The sequence below is a fragment of the Grus americana genome, chromosome 6 (assembly GCF_028858705.1).
Source record: "Grus americana isolate bGruAme1 chromosome 6, bGruAme1.mat, whole genome shotgun sequence".
Taxonomy (NCBI): Eukaryota; Metazoa; Chordata; class Aves; order Gruiformes; family Gruidae; genus Grus; species Grus americana.
Window position 1 is genome coordinate 6,257,508 of NC_072857.1, and position 19,644 is coordinate 6,277,151.

At 35.7% G+C, this 19,644-nt stretch overlaps 1 protein-coding gene across 7 annotated transcripts in view; it reads left to right on the forward strand.

Moving 5' to 3' along the window:
- Nucleotides 1-19,644, forward strand: part of LRP1B (LDL receptor related protein 1B) — a 738,176-nt gene that overhangs the window by 684,308 nt on the left and 34,224 nt on the right. For all 7 annotated transcript variants that reach the window (XR_008577717.1, XM_054830556.1, XM_054830557.1 and 4 more), the window contains 6 exons: nucleotides 320-543; nucleotides 808-914; nucleotides 4,192-4,308; nucleotides 6,430-6,603; nucleotides 7,125-7,250; nucleotides 15,834-15,998. Coding sequence is in view for 6 of the 7 variants with exons in the window: in XM_054830556.1 (XP_054686531.1) it covers nucleotides 320-543; nucleotides 808-914; nucleotides 4,192-4,308; nucleotides 6,430-6,603; nucleotides 7,125-7,250; nucleotides 15,834-15,998 (913 nt within the window). In the remaining variant the exon portion in view is untranslated. The remainder of the gene's footprint in view (nucleotides 1-319; nucleotides 544-807; nucleotides 915-4,191; nucleotides 4,309-6,429; nucleotides 6,604-7,124; nucleotides 7,251-15,833; nucleotides 15,999-19,644) is intronic.

The window sequence follows — 19,644 nt, forward strand, 5'->3', positions numbered from 1 at the left end:
AACATTTATTTGCCCTAGTATCAATAGTTCAAGTAGTTCATGCCTAAGTGCCTTTTTATTAATGTAGGTAGCCTTAGACTTGAGAAAACAGTTTTGAATCATTGACAATTGTTCTATGTTGAATAGAACTGTCAGCAGATCACTTGGAGCTTATCAACTACAGGTGGAGTTTATGTCTTTCCAATGCAGTGTCTTTATATCTTTCACCATATTAAAGGTGAAAGTTATTTAACCGTAAGAAGTTACATAAATCTGTGACTATGCAGCTGCTGTATAAGATGATTTCTGTAAATCTGACTTTAACATCTGTTCCTTTTAGTGTCCAGAATTCAAAAGACCTAGGGGCATTGCTGTTGACTGGGTTGCTGGAAATATTTATTGGACTGATCATTCCAGAATGCATTGGTTCAGCTACTATACAACTCATTGGACTAGTCTGAGATACTCCATCAATGTAGGTCAATTGAATGGACCTAACTGTACAAGACTCCTTACGAGCATGGCAGGAGAACCATATGCAATTGCTGTAAACCCTAAAAAAGGGTACGTATGTTTCAACATTACCCTGTTTTGGTAATTCAAACAAAAATGCAAAGTAGAGTGAGAGAAATGAAATGATGTCAAATGTCTAAACTTTTCCGGGTCATTTACTCAACTTTCCTGCTCAATTTACCTGTATGTAAATCAAGATCAGTTATCTCCCATCTTTCAGGTAGATTGGAAAGTTCACAATAATTTAATATCAATGAAGAGTTTTGAGGTTCTTTGTAGGCACGCAGCTTATTTTTTTTATGTTAAATATTTTAGGATGATGTACTGGACAGTTATTGGGGATCGCTCTCACATAGAGGAATCATCTATGGATGGTACTCTGAGAAGGATATTGGTTCAAAAGAATTTACAAAGACCTACAGGTATACAGCTTATCCATTTTTCCTAATTACATGGTACTTGTTAACTCAGTGTAGATTTGTTGGCTGAATTCCAGTTTCTCAGTTTGCAAAAAAAAAAAAAAATTATATACTTTAAAAAATATGTATTCTGGTTATTCATATGCAGCTACGAATCAAAATTCTTAATTCTGTTTTCAAATGATGCATCTTAATACAACGTAAACTTTTGTAACAAAGCTTAACATGATGATTTTACGAAGCAGTATCAAAGGACTGTTAATATATGATTTGTTCAATAATACTGAACAAGCAAAATCAATTAAGGGAGCACCAGTTAGTGGTGAGACACATTTTTTAAGAATGCATATGAAATCTCACAGCCTGTTCTAGTTACTTTCCCGAATACATTGCAAAATAGTATAAAACAAGGTTTTAAGTATTCAAAGAAACAACAACTTAATTATCTCAGTATTTTGCAGAACTATTTTGAAGCTTGATGGTATTCAAAGTATTCAAAGAAACAACTTAATTATCTCAGTATTTTGCAGAACTATTTTGAAGCTTGATGGTACATGTTGAGATCTTGTGATTTACCATTAAGACTCCATTGGCAGGATAAAAATAATTTTTATGACAAAGGAAATGATGAATCCAGAATGAAATGCGTCTCTCTCAAATAGCAGCATCTCGTCTTGAAACCACAAATGATTTGTTCATGACCCATTTTCTCACGCAATATTTGATATTTCTCCAGGCTTACAATGATAATTTGTTGTTATTGCATTGCAAATTAGGGGTTGTCCAACTTTGGTACACATATCTATTGAAACATAGGCTTCTTTCAAGAGGATGCTATCTGAATATCTAAGCATCTAAGAAGCTGCCACTATTGCAGCAACAAGTAATAATATTTTAACAGACTGTTAAGTCCCATGCTAAGGTGGGCTTATGGTGTCGCATATGCAAATTACACTAATCCCTTAAAGGAAACACTCTTTATTGACATGATTAGATTGAAATATAGCAACTTAAGAAATTACATATGTGATAAGGAAAGCGTTGAGGAGAGGAAGCTTATGCTTCTTAGGTAAGTAAGAAGTACAGGAGTAATAAATAAAAAAATACATAGTAGTAAATTCAGTAAGAAGCTTCTGATTATTCAGACTGGAAACAGTATTTTATGTTTATCAGCGTTGTTACTTGTTCTTTGCTGAACATCTTATATAAAACATTGTGAACATATCAGATATGCAAATCATTAGATTTAGTTCTAATTCCTGGAATTGTGCTTTTTTGTCTCTTTATTATCGGCCTAGTTGATTGCCAAGGTTGTGTCTTATGGAGCCAGTCACCACTTGTGTGGTCATTAAAGGCCATTTAAACCCTTTTTTTTTTTTTTTGGCCATCAGTATTAGATTAGTGAAATTATTGAATTTTGTAGGTATCAACCTTATCTGAATATGCAAGTACTTACTTCGTCCCTGACCAGAAGCAGAACTGCAAGAGCTTTTCTTCATAAAATTTTATTTGATATATTTTATATAGAAAAGTTCATATAAAAGTTTAACCAGACCTCTGTCTCCTTACAAGGATGAATAAAATGAAAATTAAGAAAATTAGTGGGATTAGCAAAAATGAACAGACTTTGCAAAGAGGAAATTTCACAAATGCCTTGCCACAATATTGCGTTTTACTGTACCTACTGCCTGAAAACACTTTCGTGGCATCCTTCTGTGCTTTTCTTCCTTTACTTCATGGTAGAAAATAGACATTTAGGGTGTCTTTTAAATTTTTATCAGATATTTCACACAGATCCATGTCTTTGTAGAGGGAATGCACAGAAAGCATCCAAGCTTTTAATATTTCCTTCCGAATGAGACTTTACTACTATTGTTTAGATGAAGTTTAAGATTTTACTAAACATCTGTGTTCCACGGCTCTTAAATTTATTCCTAAATATGCTTTTTCTCTTTCAAGTAAGAGCGAGAGAGAGAGTTTGAGTATTTGGCCTTGGCTTCAAAGGACTGACATAAAAATTACTATCACAGGAGTGCTATATGTATAAAACAAAAATAAGAACTTTTTTACATTATGTTATCTCTGATACTGTGACAGATATGTTGAGAATGTTATTTATTTATTATTTGATATTTAAATATTCATATTAAAATGCAAATAACTTAAAGCTCTAAGCTGGAGACTGCTTCTAAAATATTCACCCTTAAAGGTATCATGTATCACACCTAGTTTACACATTGCAATTATCTTTTACCAGAAATTATTCTCTTTAGCTGTATGCCTGAATACCAGTGTGGTTTTTTTAAAGATGATTTTTTTAATGGAGTTGCAAATGTAAACATATTTCACTGATCTATGCGTCAGACTTCCTCCACTTTCCCTCATCTATCTGTAGCTGATTAATTTATGACCTTAAGAGGAGAATTTTTGCTGTTCTGTATAATTTCTTTTGATGTATTTTTTCTGACTTACCTACTTACATAACTAGGAAGAAAAATACTTTTTCTCATTCTTATTAAAAATACACCATGACTTCAAAAGCTCAGAATTAAATTATTTTATGGTTCAAATATTTTTTTTCAGGCTGGAGCTTTTGACATGACCTAAAATGCCATATTAATCATTTAATCATCCTCTAGTGAAATATGGGACTGCTTGATTTAACTATTTAGTTATTGCCTAGAGGCTGGGTAGTCGCTCTTTTGCTTTCTTTTCATACATGGGTATATATGTAATATCTGTCAATATTGCTATTTAAGTCGTGCAACACTCATTTAATTAGAATAATCTGATTTTTAATTCCGTAATAATTACAACCTGTAAAGTATTGGTGATAACAAAAAGAAAGAACATGATTATATACGTGTGGAAACAGGATAGGTTAGGAGGGCTCTATGAAATCTGAATGCCTTGTTTATAACGCATGGTCACACTGGTGCTACTGCTTAGAAATCTATTGACATAATAGACTATTTGTTGGTAGAGCAAATTACAGGATTAGAGTCTATATTTAATTCCCACCTGGTATAATGCTAATGGGTTTGAAAAGGTACTGACCTTGGTAGAGAAAGTTAAAGAAAGTGAAAATCCATGGTTGCCTCAAGGGGAAGGTTTAAGCAGAAGGTGTTATATTTTATTCTCCTTGGTTTCCAGTCAAGTTTTTTTCAGTGTCACCATATTTTGTGTTCACAAGAATAGGAACGGTAAAACATACATTTACATAAAAATGTTATTTTTTTTCAGGTTTTATACACCAGTTTGAACTTTATTTTCTTTGTAGGTCTCGTAGTTGATCAGTTCAGTCAGCGTTTGTTCTGGGCTGATTTTGAATTGTCTGTTATTGGCAGCGTTCTTTTTGATGGTTCTGATTCAGTTGTGTCTGTGAGCACTAAACAAGGTATGGAGAACTTTTCTATAACAATTTCTATTTTATTTGGCTGAAGTTTCGTTATTCAGAGAAACTATGTAAGCAAAACCAGTGATTGTTAAGTAATATTCGTTGGTTTTGTTAGATAAGACTTCAGTTGTTATCTAAATAAATAGATATTTAAGATAATTTAAGACAATTTTAACTTTAAGATAATCTGATAAAGTCACTGTAGGGGAACAAAGATTCAGTGATATGTGCAAATCTCCAAAATTGTTCTCTAATTATTAGCTTGAGTATCATCAAGTAACATTGTGATTAATATTTATGCTTGGGCTCATTTGGACTTGCATAGCAACAGGAGGACCTTGACTACATAGAAATTAGAGATGTCTGCGTTGCACAGGAATTGTATAGTTTATAGAACAGTTGATCTGAATCACTTCTGGGGAAAATAATGGATTTTGCTTTCAGGTCAGTAAGTAATCACAGAATTCTGCTAACAGAATGTGAATGAGGAAAGTTCCTTTCATAAGGAAAGAGATTTTGCTTAAACTTTGTTTTTATAGCATTGCATGTTGGCTTTTTAACAATTTGATAATATATGTAACAATATATGAAATTTGAGTAAAAAAGAGAGGAAACATTAAAAAAATTCAAGAATTTGAAAGCAAGCTTCTTGCGGGGGGATTGCTTAGTGGGCAGTTGGTAATGGAGTTTTCATCAGGATGTTATTACAGCTAGTGCTACCGAGTGTTTTAACCAACGACGTGGAATTCACCAGGGGGTTCTGGAAGATACTAGGAAAAATCTCACAAAATACATATTCAGTGCTTAAGCTTAGTGCTTGTGGCTGGTACAAAGACTACAGAGTATTCTAGATTGTGTTTTAATATGTTTCAATAGTCATTTGTATTTTAAGAATAAATATGAGGTTGGTCTTCAAGGGAAAAAAATGCATAACAGTGCTACAGAATAGAAGGCATGTAAGTTGATGACTTTCAAAATATTTTATAGCATAGTTTATATTTTATAAACCCCAAACGCAGCAAATTTGGGGTTTATAAAGGAGACAGTGGAATATAGACACTTCGTTGCTTCCATACGTAGCATTTAATACTGAAATACAAGATCAGTAAAGCAATGACACCTTTTGTCTCCTAATGACATTTGTAGTAACTACGGAAAAACTAGAGAAATAGGACCGAAGGAAAACCAGGAGACTTTAGAAATTGCTTTGCAATGAGACTAAAAACTTCAATCCATTTCATTAAAAAAGCATAAAATAATGAATTAGAACTCATAAATATTTTTGTTGAAATAAAATACTGAGTACCAAGTATTGATAGAGTGGAAAAACAGTAGGAACAAATAAAGGCTGATGATTGAAACCGAAAAAATAGAAGGGAAATATAAAACTATTTTTACAGTAAACGGAGATAGTAGTAGGAACAAGGTATCACAAGGAATGAAACATTCTGCTTCTTTATCGTTTCAAATCAAGAAGAGATGCATCTCTGGCAAAGAAGTTTTAGTCAGAAGCTATTGCCTTGTTACATGGGTAAATGTGTGAAATTCTACAGCCAGTTGTGCCTAGGAAATCCAACTGTGATCTAATCGGCACTCATAGCTCTTAAAAATGAGCAGTTGGTGGAGTCTTAGCATTTTATTTTGCATTAAGTTACTGTAATTATGAATTAAAATAAGTGTAGTATGAAAGCTAGCATTTCAAATATGTTAAGAAGGAGCTAAAGAAATGTTTTGTCAGAATGGTTTCTTTTACGTACAGCAAAATAATCTGTTTCTTTCTGGTCACATACTTCCAATTAAAGTGTTGTACCTAAGTATGTTCTAATTAGCTACTTGTTACTGTGGGATTTCTCTACTTTTCAATGTTCAACCAGTTTCTGAGGCTGAATTGTGTGGAAAGCTAATACAAAGCTAGAGATTTTAGTTGCTAGTTGTATGGAAAGCGTTCCTTTTAAGAAGATTGCTTTTTAAAAGGCAATCTTTGTGGGTACAAAACTGTCTGAATAATAATGTCTTTTAGCTGGTAATTGCAATAATGCAATTGAAGTTATTAATAAAATTAAGTTGGTTATTATTTGTGTATGAATATATATTTGTATTTATTATTCATTTTTATTTAAGGTTTGCTGCATCCACATAGAATTGATATTTTTGAGGATTACATCTATGGAGCAGGTCCTAAAAACGGTGCATTTAGAGTACACAAATTTGGCAGGAGCCTTGTAGAATATCTAAGCGTGGATGTTGATAAAGCAAAAAGTGCCTTGATTTTTCACCGCTACAAACAAATGGACTGTGAGTAAGCATAATTACTTTAAACTCAATATTGAGCAAGTTCACCTCAGGGGGTGAGGGGAAGTAGCCAAGTTATATCAATATAAAACAGCCTGATTGTGCAAAATGAAAATAGATTTAGTCATATTTCTTTCTATAAGTTTAATTGAGATTTTTTGATGCATTTTCTTGCATTTGAAAGGACATTGGACAAATGATTGCCTTGTGTACCCACACTCTAAATGAGGTATAGAAAAATACATGAGAGTTGAATACTAATACCTCCAGGCACAATCAGATGAGGGGTTTTTTTTACCTGATATTGCCAAGAGATTTTTTTGTTACTGGAATAAATTCTATCCTGGTGTGAGTCTTGCACTGCCATTTGAGTGAGTGTGTTCACTGACTCCAGGCTGTTGATATCCTGGAAACTGGAAGTGAATCAGAATTTTGATATCTGATTGTTTATTTTTTCCTACTTATAGAACATAGTGTAATTCTAAGAAAAATTAATAGTTTTAATATTTTGTCTTTTTAAACAGTGCCTAATCCATGCCTGGACCTGACATGTGAATTCATTTGTTTACTCAACCCTTCTGGTGCAACATGTGCTTGTCCAGAAGGAAAATCATTGGTGAATGGAACATGCATTGATCAGAGCCTCTTAGGTAGGTATTGAAAGCTGTGTGAGAACCAGAAAATAAGCAACCAGTCAGTTTTTGTCATTGCAAAAGGCTAGGCTGTCTGCGGGTCAAGAGTTTTGTGATGGTATTCAATATATAAGTTACTTATCTGAAATGGAAACTAAATATGAAGAAGCAAAATCCCTGACTGAAAAAAAGCCCTGTTTATATTCATCAGAATGAAAAATGAGAAGTTTGAAAAGCTCTGAAGCATTTTGGATTCCAAATTAAACATTAGCCATTCAGGAGAAAAAAATAACCTTGAAGACTATGAAGAAACACCTCTGCTTAGACCGCAGCAATAGTCAAAAGGCAGTAAGAGCAACATAGCAAATAATAATGACTTCAAAGCAACAGGGGGGAAAAAAGCACCAACCCTGAAATATTTTTATCTAAAATTACATCTTTCAGTAACATCTAATAATGACTAATATCAAGACACAGGAAGCAGGGCTTCATGGTAAAAGCGCTGCTGCATTCTTGCTATATTGTGGGGGGAAAAAAGTCTTTTTTTTCCATAGCAGATGATTATTAAGTGCTCTAAAACTATTTCCACTCTAATTGAGGCTGAACCTAAGGTGATTAGGCAGCTGGAATGAATTCTTAGCCAGCTTGATTTTTAAAAGGTTCCAGAAATCATAGAAGAGGATTTCTTATGTGTATGAGAAATCAGCATTTATTAGGATGTTTTTTCTAATGTTTAATGCCAGGCTCAGAAGTGTAAGTGATACATATTTTGGTGAGATCCTCAGTACTTAAAATGCTCAACTTAGCAATTAAATTAATTTACCTGAAATGTCATCATTCTGTAAAGAAAATCTCACCTATTTATACTGCCTAGATTTTAAATACTGAATTAATACAGCTGTGGTTTAGTGTTTTAGGATGTGGTGTTAATAAAGCTATCATGTCTAGCAGCATTTCTCTTTCTATATCAAGAAATTTAAGAATAATTTAGAGAGTAAAGCAATAGTAGAAAACTTGTCCTAGATAACAAACCCATTCATGTTTTTTGCTTATGTAGGAGTACATTGTATGCAATGCATTTACAGTACCGACTTTTATACATACCACGCCGTGCTCTAGTAAAAATACAGTAAATTAAAGCTTTCTTACTGCATACCCTGGGGTGAATACCTATCAATGTGTATTTTATAATCGTTATACAACTATAAAGTAGTTTACAGCTGGTTTACAACGATTTCCACTGGTAGGGGAAAAGTGATGTCACTGAAGTAGATGTAATAGAAAACATTAGTATCCAGTACCAGGTTTCTAACTCTTGAGATAAATCAGTCTAAACACCCTTTGTCTTCAGAGCGCTCCCACCCTCGCTGCCCCTCCAAGTCTCAGCTCTTTGTTCAGCTGAGATGGATACTTGTCTGCCTGGCTACCTATGACTTGTCATCAGGAGCCAGAAATGCAGCAATAAAATAACAAGATTTTCTGCTGATACAGTACCACCTAAAAATTATTTCATGTGACCCATAGTTACTACTTAGGGGATAAAGAAAGGACAAATAAAAGAATATTGGTTTTTGCTGGTGACCGGTAGTAATTTGAACCCGTAATTTCAGTAATGCTACAGTTTTATTCGTGGGGCAAAGGATTATGCCGTGGTAGAGTTTTCAGGAAGGTATGTTTTTATTAGAGGAAGAGCTGAAGAGGTTTTTAAATTATTTCACTGCTGGTTGTAAATTTTTATGGATAGACAGAAGATACTTAAAGAAGCTTTTTTAATATATTGATAATTTTCAGTATTTTCCCACAACTGCAATATCTGTTATGCCTATTAAAAGGGCTGCTTTCTTAGTTTTCTGATTACAATTATATTTCAAGTAATGTCTGGCATAGGTTTTTTTGTACATTTTTTTTTTCTTGTATGTTATTTTTGTAATAGTAGATTGCAGGTTTTGTAGCCTCACAGATTATAAATTATGAATTGAAACAAGCCTCAGTATCATAGCACAGTAACAAGTGTATGTTTTTGTACTATTTTGACTTTTTAAAAAAATTATGAAGTGGATGTTTAATGCTTGTCTCATGCTGACACTCCACTTAGGCTTCCAAGGATCAGCAGAGATTCCTGGAAAAATGAGAGTTGACCTCTAGATCAGAATCTTGAATTAATACAGGTTTATAATTAATGTCTGGCTGACAACACACTTGCTGTTAATAGGTCGCTAATAACCTGCAAACAAAAGACATTCTGTAGATTATTGGTAAATATATTTTCATATTGGAAGTCATATTCTAAACCAGGTTCTTTAGAAAGTTATACAGTATGGAATAAAAAAAAAAATAAATAGGAGCTGTGGTCTTCCTTTCCTTTTCTGATGAAGAGCTAGAAAATGTTTATGACATATGGCAAACTGCATACATTCAATTTGTTTAAATCTACCATTATATTGTCTTCATTGTCTCAGAGTATTTTGGCATAGTTATGGATGTCGGTAACCCAAAACAGCAATTCCTGCTTTACATAGCTGTCAAAATCTCTCTATTGTAGAAGATTGACCTGACATTAATCTAAAGGGAGGTTATATAGCCATGGGGTTTTTTTGTTGGTCTGCAATAAAATCCTGATTCAAAGTCAGTTGAAATACTCTTGTTGATTTTGGTGGTCTTCTGGTTTGTCCCTAAAAGAATGAAATCCAGAAGATTTTAATTTGAGACGTTGGTATCTGTGAAACACTTTTTAACTGATGTATTCATTTGGTTTTGTTACTGGTTTGATCACAACACAATAGATGTGTACTAGAGAGGTTACAATGATTTTATGTGTTCAAAAATACACTACTAGTAATGTACAGATCTGGAAACTCAACTTTTTAAGTCTCTTTTAGTGGACGTCATTCATGTAGCAATAGAAGTGAGGTATACTGGTTGTTTTCTACTTGCACAGTAACTATTTCAAGTCATATAAGTAGTCTTTTAGTTTCACAAATCAGTAGTAATTGTAGATATCAAGAACTAGCGTGACTAAACTGTACTTTTAAAATAATATATAATTCAAGTTACAATAGTAAACAGTAGCATGTTGAACATTCATAGTACTTTTTAGTGTCTTTAAGTGTTTTGGGCCTTTTAAAATGTAGTAAGGAAGCTAGCAGTAGATTTCCATGACTTGACAGAGTCAGAATGGGACAGCCATCTCCAGTCCTCATCCTGATTGCGCTCAGCAGAGTCTGTGTTTGAAGATTTTGTTTCAACGATGCATATGCTCTATCCTTGTGAAAAATGTCTTCCAACAAATAATCCTTATTTTCAACATTAGTATGCCATTCTTCAATTTGGTGTTTTTTTGCATGACTCTTGTAACAATGCCTTGCACGCTTTGTACAATTTCTTATTAGAACTCTACCTTATTTCTTATTACAACTCTACCTTAGGGTTGGTGACTAGGAGATAATCTGTCTTGCTCTGTTTCTTGTGACTATATCCCAAAAACTGACTCAGATTCTGATTCATTGGATTGTTGTTTGTTTTGCTGGGTATTTTTTAACAAAAGAAAACTGAGATAAGTCTTGAAATTCTGCATAATATTACTACTGGCTTGATCCATTGAATTGATTTTTTTCTTCATAAGTCCTATGCGAGGAATTCCAACTATGTAATTCTCAGTGGCTTTCTCTAAGACTGAATCCAGATTGCTTCAGACAGCTGTTTCACCAGCATCTCACACAACTGATGAGAAACAGCTTTTGGGTTTGATTTGGCTTTTTCAAGCTGGAGTTATAACAACATATGTGTGTTGTACCATTCAGAATGTTTTTATAACAAAATGAAAGTGAATTCCTGTGTATTCTTAGATAAACTTCCATCTCTTTTCTCCCTAGATGATTATGATTGACAGAGCATAGTTCTGTTGTGGTTTACTTATTGCCTATAGCAGGCCTGACTTTTTCAGTTTAGAAGCTACCCTTTAGTTTTCAAATGGGTAGAGTACCACTTCATTTTCCTAAAAGAGACCACTGGTTTTGCATTCATTAGGTTTATTGTATCTAATTGTCTGTAGCACAATGAAGCTAAAAACGTACCAAGAGGATGAAAATGCAGAGACTTGCACTGGGGGAAGACAGTGCGTACCACAGCTGAATGAACAAGAGTAATGAACACTTCCAAGAGTTCAGCATTCTGGAGCTGCACGTTTATCACTTTCAATTTTAGAAGGGAATATGTGTGCTCTCTTGGCTGGATGAAAAGCCTGAGAAAAATTACGAAGACTCAGATCTGACGTTGCTTCTGAACAGAGATGAAACATTTAATTTATCATGGTGTTTCCTTCAGCACATTTCTGTGGGGACTTGCCCACTGTACAGATAGATTGCAGGCACACCAAGTGCTCTGCCTGGGGATGTAGAGGTTAATCCCTATACACCTTCTTTTCACCCACAAAATCTGCCTCGGGGAGCTGTACTAGCAAAACCTATGGCAGTTCAATTCATGCCATCTTCTTGAATTCTGTCCTGCTTTCAGTCTTCTTAAATATCAAATAGAACTGGGGACAAATACAGAAAGCTGCTTCTGATTTGAAAAAAAAATCTTTTCTTTACAGCAGTATTTTCTATATTTACAAAGGGGTTACCACTGGGACAGGTATTTCCCGGAACAGAAGAAAGTGGGTTACATTACAGCAGGTGTGGGTTAGTTTTTTCTCACTGTGCATCCTTTTCTTAGCCCTTCTCTTTCATTTAAAATTGTAAAGCAAACAGATCTTTAAAAGAAAAAGAAAAATATGAAGGGAAAGCAAAGAGGGGGATCTGTCTTACAGCATTCAGACAAAATTTGGAGATTACAACTTGCTCTGATAAATTTCAGCATATGGAAAACTGGCAGACCCTCATTTGGAGGAGCAGGAAGATTTATGGAACCTTACCGTAAGGTTAGAACTCTGCACTCTGTCTTTAGAAGGTGCATTCAGCTCAGTAAAGGATGAGGTACACCCTTGTCTGAAGGATAGGCAAGAAGAAATACCTTTCTGCCCCATGAGATGAGTATTTTCTGCTGTGGGGAGGAAAACTGTTCTTGTCCCAAAGAATGTAGTTCATTAACCTTATGCTCCATAGCATCATCTCTCCGTTTAACTGCCTAGTCCGGAAATCAATGGATGTTTCAAAGGGAAAAAAATAGCAAAGAGTAGGATGCATTTTTCTCAAGAAAGAAAGGGTTGTTTTAGAAATGCCAATAAAAGATGTGTGTGTGTGTGATTGAGCGAGAGGGATGGGATATCAAAAAATTGAACGAGTGAAAGAAAAAATACCAGTAGAGTTCACAAAGCTTTGCTTTGTTGCTTTATCAATGTTCCTCCTGTGTAAGATTTTCCTTTTAGTGTCAGTTAAAGGAAAGTGTCTAAGATGGAGCAAATAAGGCATAAGTCCATTAATGTTTGTCACAAACAGCCATATCAGGAAGAAAAACATAAGAAAAACTGCTAATCTAAGTTATTTGATTCTTTATTGAAGATATATTAAGATTGAAATAGGCAAATCAAGGCAGCAGAAGACTAAATAACCAGGCTAGGAGAGAACATAAAAAATGACATGACCTGTAACCCTTTCCTTTCTTTCATGTTAGAGAGATCCACTAGCTACAGTAGGAGTAGCATAAGAAGTGAAATAATTTACTTCTGTCATTTCAGAAGTGAAAGGAGCAACTGAGAGGTCTTTGAGTCCGAGTTCCAGCAAGCTCAGACCAGTAATGAATTCACTCCAGATAGAAACTTTACCAATTTTTTAATTTTTTTTTTAAAACAAACTTTGTTCCAATAGTGTGTACTTACCAGAGCTGTTCCCAGCCTTTCTTTCAGAGGTCTTCATTCAGTAATTCCAATTAAAAGTATTCAGCTTTTTATAACAATTCTTCTGTGTTTCTCTCCTCTATTCTTTTTCTTCCTGCCTTCTCCTACGGGACCGTTTGTCTCCTGTCTCCCACACAAAGGCATCTGTTCCTTTTGTACTCAGTTGATGTGAATCAGCAAGAGTAATTTGATTCTTGTATTTACCTTCAGACAACAAAGCAGCAACATTAAAACCCCTATATTGTTAAAGTCTAACATAGTATTTTAAAACCGGCTTATCAATTACAGCTTTCAGTCCTATTTCTTAGCTTATTTAAAGTCCAAAATTGTTGTGGTAACTTTTGTCTGCTTTGTATTAGATTTGTGTTGAAACTCTTGAATTTAAAATGTTTTGTAGAGAACAAAATCAGAAACAAATTTTAATAATCTTGTGATGATACAAAGTATTACAACCTTTTATGTTTTTTTCAGGAACCTTCTCAGTTGACCACTGCATAAAGTTATAACATATATTTAATTTTGAAAGTATAAGACATGAGTATCCCAGTTGTTGAAAGCCAGTTGGATTAGAAAATCATTACTGTGGGCAATTTTTGGCTCAGTATATTTTCCTAAAAATATGAAGGCATGTATTTCTTGGTGTGGTTAGGGTAACTCTCAAGTTTGTAGCTCATGTTTTATAGTTCTAAATATGCCTTTTGATACTCTGTTTTTCTCTTGAAGTCATAGTCTGTCTTAATTAATTTCTTTTTTTTCCAAATCTTACATCTTAATTCTGCAGAATTACGCTCGAAGATAAACAGAACATGTTTTTAATGTGCTATCAGAAAGGTTCATAAAAATGAGCACTTGTCTGTACTTCAGAGTTATTTATTCCATTTTTACCAAGTTCTGCTCTATAAACTCATGACTAATGATAAGTAAAACAGATAAGATAAGCAAAACAGAAATAGACCTTCTCTCCAATAAGACATGCTACATTATCCATTTAAACAACTTCCATAATGAGTAACTGAAGAATGGTTCGTGGAACATCAAAGGATTTAATGAGCCACCCAAATAAATAAAATGCTAAGGCATATTAAAACTCCCAAATACAAAGTAGCTTTGTTGCAGCAGATACATATATCTTGGGTGGATACAGTAGTTCATATTTTTATTGTAAAACACCTGAAATAATGATGTGCCACTCAGTCCCCCACAGTAACTTTTAGATTTGTTGTCTAGTTTCAGCTTAATTTGAGAGAGGTGCAATTGCCTGAACGATGATCAGTTCCCAGCAGTTTTGTTTAACTAGGTTTGATCCCAGTTACGCGTCTGCACCACCTCTGCGCTGGCCGTCAACTGAGGCAGCCAGACCCTGCCGAGGAGGTCTGTACGTGGGCAGGGAAGAGACTTGGGTCCAGCCAAAGAAAAGGCTGCTGTTATATTACTGAACTCTGCAGGGTCCCTGCTGGAGACAGCCATTCAGCTAGAGGATATCCCTCATTCCTAAATTCTGCACTTAAAATGCAATGTGTTTCTTTAAACATCAACAAGGAGTTGGTGTGGGTCAATGTTAGACCTCAACACGTACAGGACAAATGGGAACCTTGACTCTTTTTCATAAGTTAACTGAAACAGATCAATTCAGCAAAATATCTGCAGCTGGTGGATATATTACCGAAGAGTTCTCAGTGTTTGTGGTATCCCTCTTGTTAAAAGCCAGGTAGGTTCAAAAGGATTACTTAGGCAGCAGTCTGGTTTCACAGGATTTGTTTTGCTGTATGAGAAATTAAAGGTCTTATTGCTGCAAGCATGTTTTAGGCTGGAAAGGTGCTTGTCTATTTCTTTAGGATTACAATTATTTGGATGTTTGAGCATTGTATGCATGCTAGTCTATAATTAATTTCTTGTTGGTGTCATTGAATGATTTTTATATCTTGTTCACTGAAATGAATAGAGATTTATTTTTCAAAGTGCTTCCAAGACAGGCACAACTCTAATTGCAAACCAGCTTTAGAGAAAGATTGAATCTGGCCTAATCAGAATTTGTGTCACCTCGTACCTCACCGCTAAGGCAGTGGCACTACTGCCGTAAGCACTCGGTGAATGCAGAGCAGCAGGCAGTAGCTCTTCTCAGTGATCTTACAGACTGAGCAGACAATCAGAAAGTATTGTTTAGGAGCAACAAGTTAGTATGTAAATATCGATTTTTGAGGAGGATTTAAAGGCTGAATAAGTTCCTTTTAAATATTTTGGATAGGGTTTAGTTAAGAAGGGTCTTAGTTAATAGAGTGGAAGAGAGATCAAAAAAATCAAATAGGAAAAGGCTGAGGTCACCAAAAAATGACTGGGAAGTTTTCTGAGATCCCCCAGGTGAAGGCAACATTCATTTTTTCCTTTCTTAAACTAACTAGGAATGATAGTTTCAAGCGAGAACCCATACTGTCTTTACTAACTTGCGTTCTAAGGAGGTCAACTTTCCTGTGGCATCACCGGGATGAAGCGTAACCGCCAGCTCAGTGCAGTACAAGATCACAGCCCCGCTGCACAGGCTAATGCAGCCCCCACCAACCCTGCAGCTCTCAGTGAGGGCTTATGGTTTCCTTTTTTTCTAGCACTGTGGAAACAGAAGTGAGAGTTTACTTTCTCCGTTTTGAAAAGTGATATTTTTTCCCCCTAGTGATGGAGATCTGTAGCTCTATTTAAGATGCAAACAGGTTCTGCTTGGCCAGTTACATGAAACGGAATTGTTGAAAACAGTTCTGTGTGTGCTCTTGCTGCAGATGATACCTGTAAATTAACCTGTGAAAATGGAGGAAAGTGCATTATAAACGAGAAGGGGGATCCTCGATGTCACTGCTGGCCAAGTTACTCCGGTGAGAGGTGTGAAACTAACCATTGCTACAACTACTGCCAGAATGGAGGAACCTGTGGAGCCTCTCTCCTCGGTAAATATTTTTGAGCAGCTGTATCTTACTATTATACCTGCCTTAATTTAAATGTTTGAATTTATTCCTTGCTTGTGATATATTTTCCCTTTGTAACTTATTTGCTGTGTCTGTACTTAAACGATATGCAATATAGCAGTATATACCATACATACACTTCTATAATCAATAGTGCTTTTCAGTCACGTATCTCAGTGTTTTAGCAGAATTAAGCTGCATCCCACAAACGGGAGCATGGAAGTATTCAGTATAAAGATGCAGATGTCGAGGTATAGAAATGGAATTGTAAAGTGTAAGGTCCAGTCAAACTACATCTGGAACAACCCCACATGTCTTGCTCTCTCTTTATCCCCATTCTCCAGCTAAATTTTTAGGTGCACACATGGAGATATTTCCTTAAATTACATAGTTGTGTGACCTCAGTCTTTAACCTTTGTCTTACTGGAATTCACCGAGTAGGCATTTTACTCATCTAATTCACAGGAAGATTTGGTTGATCAGAATTCAGATCCTTTGTTTTCCTGAAGGAATTTTAAATCGCATATCTTATCCTCAAGGAGATTACCCTAACTGTCAAAACATGGGTATTTGGTAGTTGGTCTTTTCCCTAACACGTAGGCTGTTGCAGCTTGTATAATGCAACTAGTGTTGGGGCTAGAGAGGGAAAGTGTGACAAGAAGTAGCCTAAAATTTAGTAATTATGTGAGAAAGGAGAAGTTGAATTCTATTTTCTGCTCCAAGGAATATTTAAATATTTGATTCAAAGTAGAACAGCTGGAGTAGAGTTTGCTGTCTCGTCTCTTCTCAGAAGCCTATCAGCTGCTGAAGGTGGTGTGAATCATTTTCTCCTTGTGATGCAATGACCAACACCCTCATCTCTGTAAGAAAAGTACAGGCAGCTGATGTCAGAACAGGAGTTTGTGACTGCTTAGCACAACCAGAGCGAGCTCTCTGTAATGCAGAATTATGTGTCTTAGTCTCTGACAGAGGGGGCTTAGATCTCAATGTTTTCCTTAGCACTCCTTACTAATTGACTTTAGCTTATGTAGTTTAGCAATTTAGCTTCACTTGCTGGCTTCTCTGGAGCCTTCTCTTATTTACTGAGATGTGGTGGCAAAAATCCAAGTGAATGCAAATCTAGTAATCTGTTCTGTGCCAAACGGGATTTTTTGGTTCTGCGTATTTGAGGGTTAATAATGTTGTTCATAGTTAACATCACTAATAATGATTAAATATTAGAAAATGAGAATTACGTGTACTTGAAGTTGATTGATTATACTTGAAACGGCTTCTAACAGCTGATGGAACTACTGACACAAATGATAAGCAGAGATTTTTATCAATGTAGTGAGATCAATACATGTTTAGTGAGAACATGCAAGTGAATGGAAATAAGTCACGGGTGATTTAAATGACTTGCAGAACATCCTCATCATCTGGGGAGAGAATGTTTACTCCTACATCTTTAAGTGTTTGGCATTTAATTGATACTTTTGTGGGGTTAAAAGGCTTCATAAAATTAATAACTCTGGCTCCTGGAACTCAGCTCAGCTCTGAGTCTCGCGGAGACCCCAGGGTTTTATTTAGTCCTTTTCTTTTGGCAGGAGCCATAAGGGCTCACTCACCTCCAGCAGCTCATGTTTTCTTTACCAGGCAGGTAACACTTGCCGTGCTCACACAGCTATGCTATCACCTGGATTTTTTTCTTTTTCTTTCCCAGTTAAATCCAGCCTCTGAAATCTTTCAGCCTTGCTGAAATAATTAGCGTAGCAGGTTTGGTCACCAGTGAGTAAAGCAAAGATATGAGCAGCTTCTACAATATACTTCTGCTAAATCGTTAATCATGGCCCCAGCTGCTACAGAGGGCCTGGAGATGCAGGCATTAGCCTTACTTCTGCTTGGCCTCAAACAGGGTCATGTGCCTGCACCAAAAATGCATCAGCACGGATGTCACCACAGTCCACATCTCACTGTTCAATCATCTGAATTTTGGGAATCTGAACCTGTAACTGCAACTAAAGTTTACTGTACCACACATGGCCAAAGTGTGCCAAGCCTTTGTGAGCCAAGACCAACGTAGAGCTGGTTCTGATGACTCTGACTGGGCATACCTGCTAATGGGAATATTCTTCTGCTGTGCTGTGCCCACTTTCCCAGTTTAATCAAATTTTTAATAATCATATTTCAAGTTAACCAGATTTCCTATCTGCCATTTCCAATTCATGAGGGTAGCTGTGCCTTGAAGCCCGTGCCATAACTTTTGTGTGCTGGAGACATGGAAAAAAGACCATATATCTTTCTAAATCAAAGTGACTCCGTCCAGCATTCCAGATAAAATTTTCAAATTGATCCACATCTCATCTTCCTTACATGCCTAGCCCCTGGACCCTGTAAATATTCTATTAAGAAGAAATCTCTATTTCTCATCAGACTATATTTCTTATCTGTATCAGGCCATAAATTGTGTGCTTCTGAAACAAACTAGCATGTCAGTGAGATGTCCCCTTATCCTAGTTTAATCTAATCCATGATATACTAAAGCCATTATGTATCTTACAGAGGGAAACTAAACTGGACACCCCAAAAGTATAGAAAACTGTAGTTAAGTCAACAAAGCTTAATTCCTCAAGTGTTTTTGCAACAACTGTTTCCTCCTTCCAGTCGAATATACACCTGTGCAAAGCATGTCGTTCAGTCATTGCATCAGTGAGTGCACATTTAGCTGCAGGGGCTGCACACATCCTTCCCAGTTCGGCTGAGGGTGTGAAATCCAGACCAGAGCAGCGTTCATTCACTCCCTTCTCGTCATCTCAGCCTTCAAGGCAGAGTTGATCTCCTTTGACAGGTTCATATCAGAGTTATTAGTGTATATGGTATTTTATTCTTGCACGTTGCTACATGTAGAAATGAAAATGTTCCTTATTACCAGGAATTGCTCGGTTTTTCCTTAGTGGTTTTAGAACTTAAGCATTATATTGCATCTAGATTTATAATATTACATCCTACCAGGTTGACCTATCCACTAGCAATAGGTACATTGCACACTTTTTTTTTTTTCTGTGTGTGTGTGTAGAGAATTCTCTCACATTTCTGGAAAGCATAAAATTACTATTTTAAAATAAAGTTAGGTGAATATCATCTTAATTTCTTCTACTGTGTTATTGCTATCTATGCAGCATACCACCACCCATACTGCAATGCTCACAACCGGTTCCTCAAAAAGCGGCGCTTATACTTTTGATCCATTATACAATTGGCTCATCAAACTGTCCTGCTAAACCGATGCAATCAAGTTGCACATATTTTCCCATTTTTCTCTTTTTTAAAAAAAATATTTTTGTTCAAAATGATGAAGCCTTTTCCTCGGAAGATGCAGAAGCCATACGTGTGTGAGTGCCAATCCAAATGCTATCCCCAAAATATAAATGATCTGTGATAATTTCAGCTTGCTTGACTCTGTCTTTCTTAAAAGCTCCAATTGCCCTTATTGATTCTTGTATATTATCCAACTCAAACAGCTTTGATGCAGTCGATCTAACGAGTGTCGTTCTACACATGCCCTTTGGAAAGCGTAGGGACTGCCAGTACATTTAACCTCACGGAGAGATGAGCTTCTGCAGGGTCCCCGCTGCTGGGAGGCTTCCCT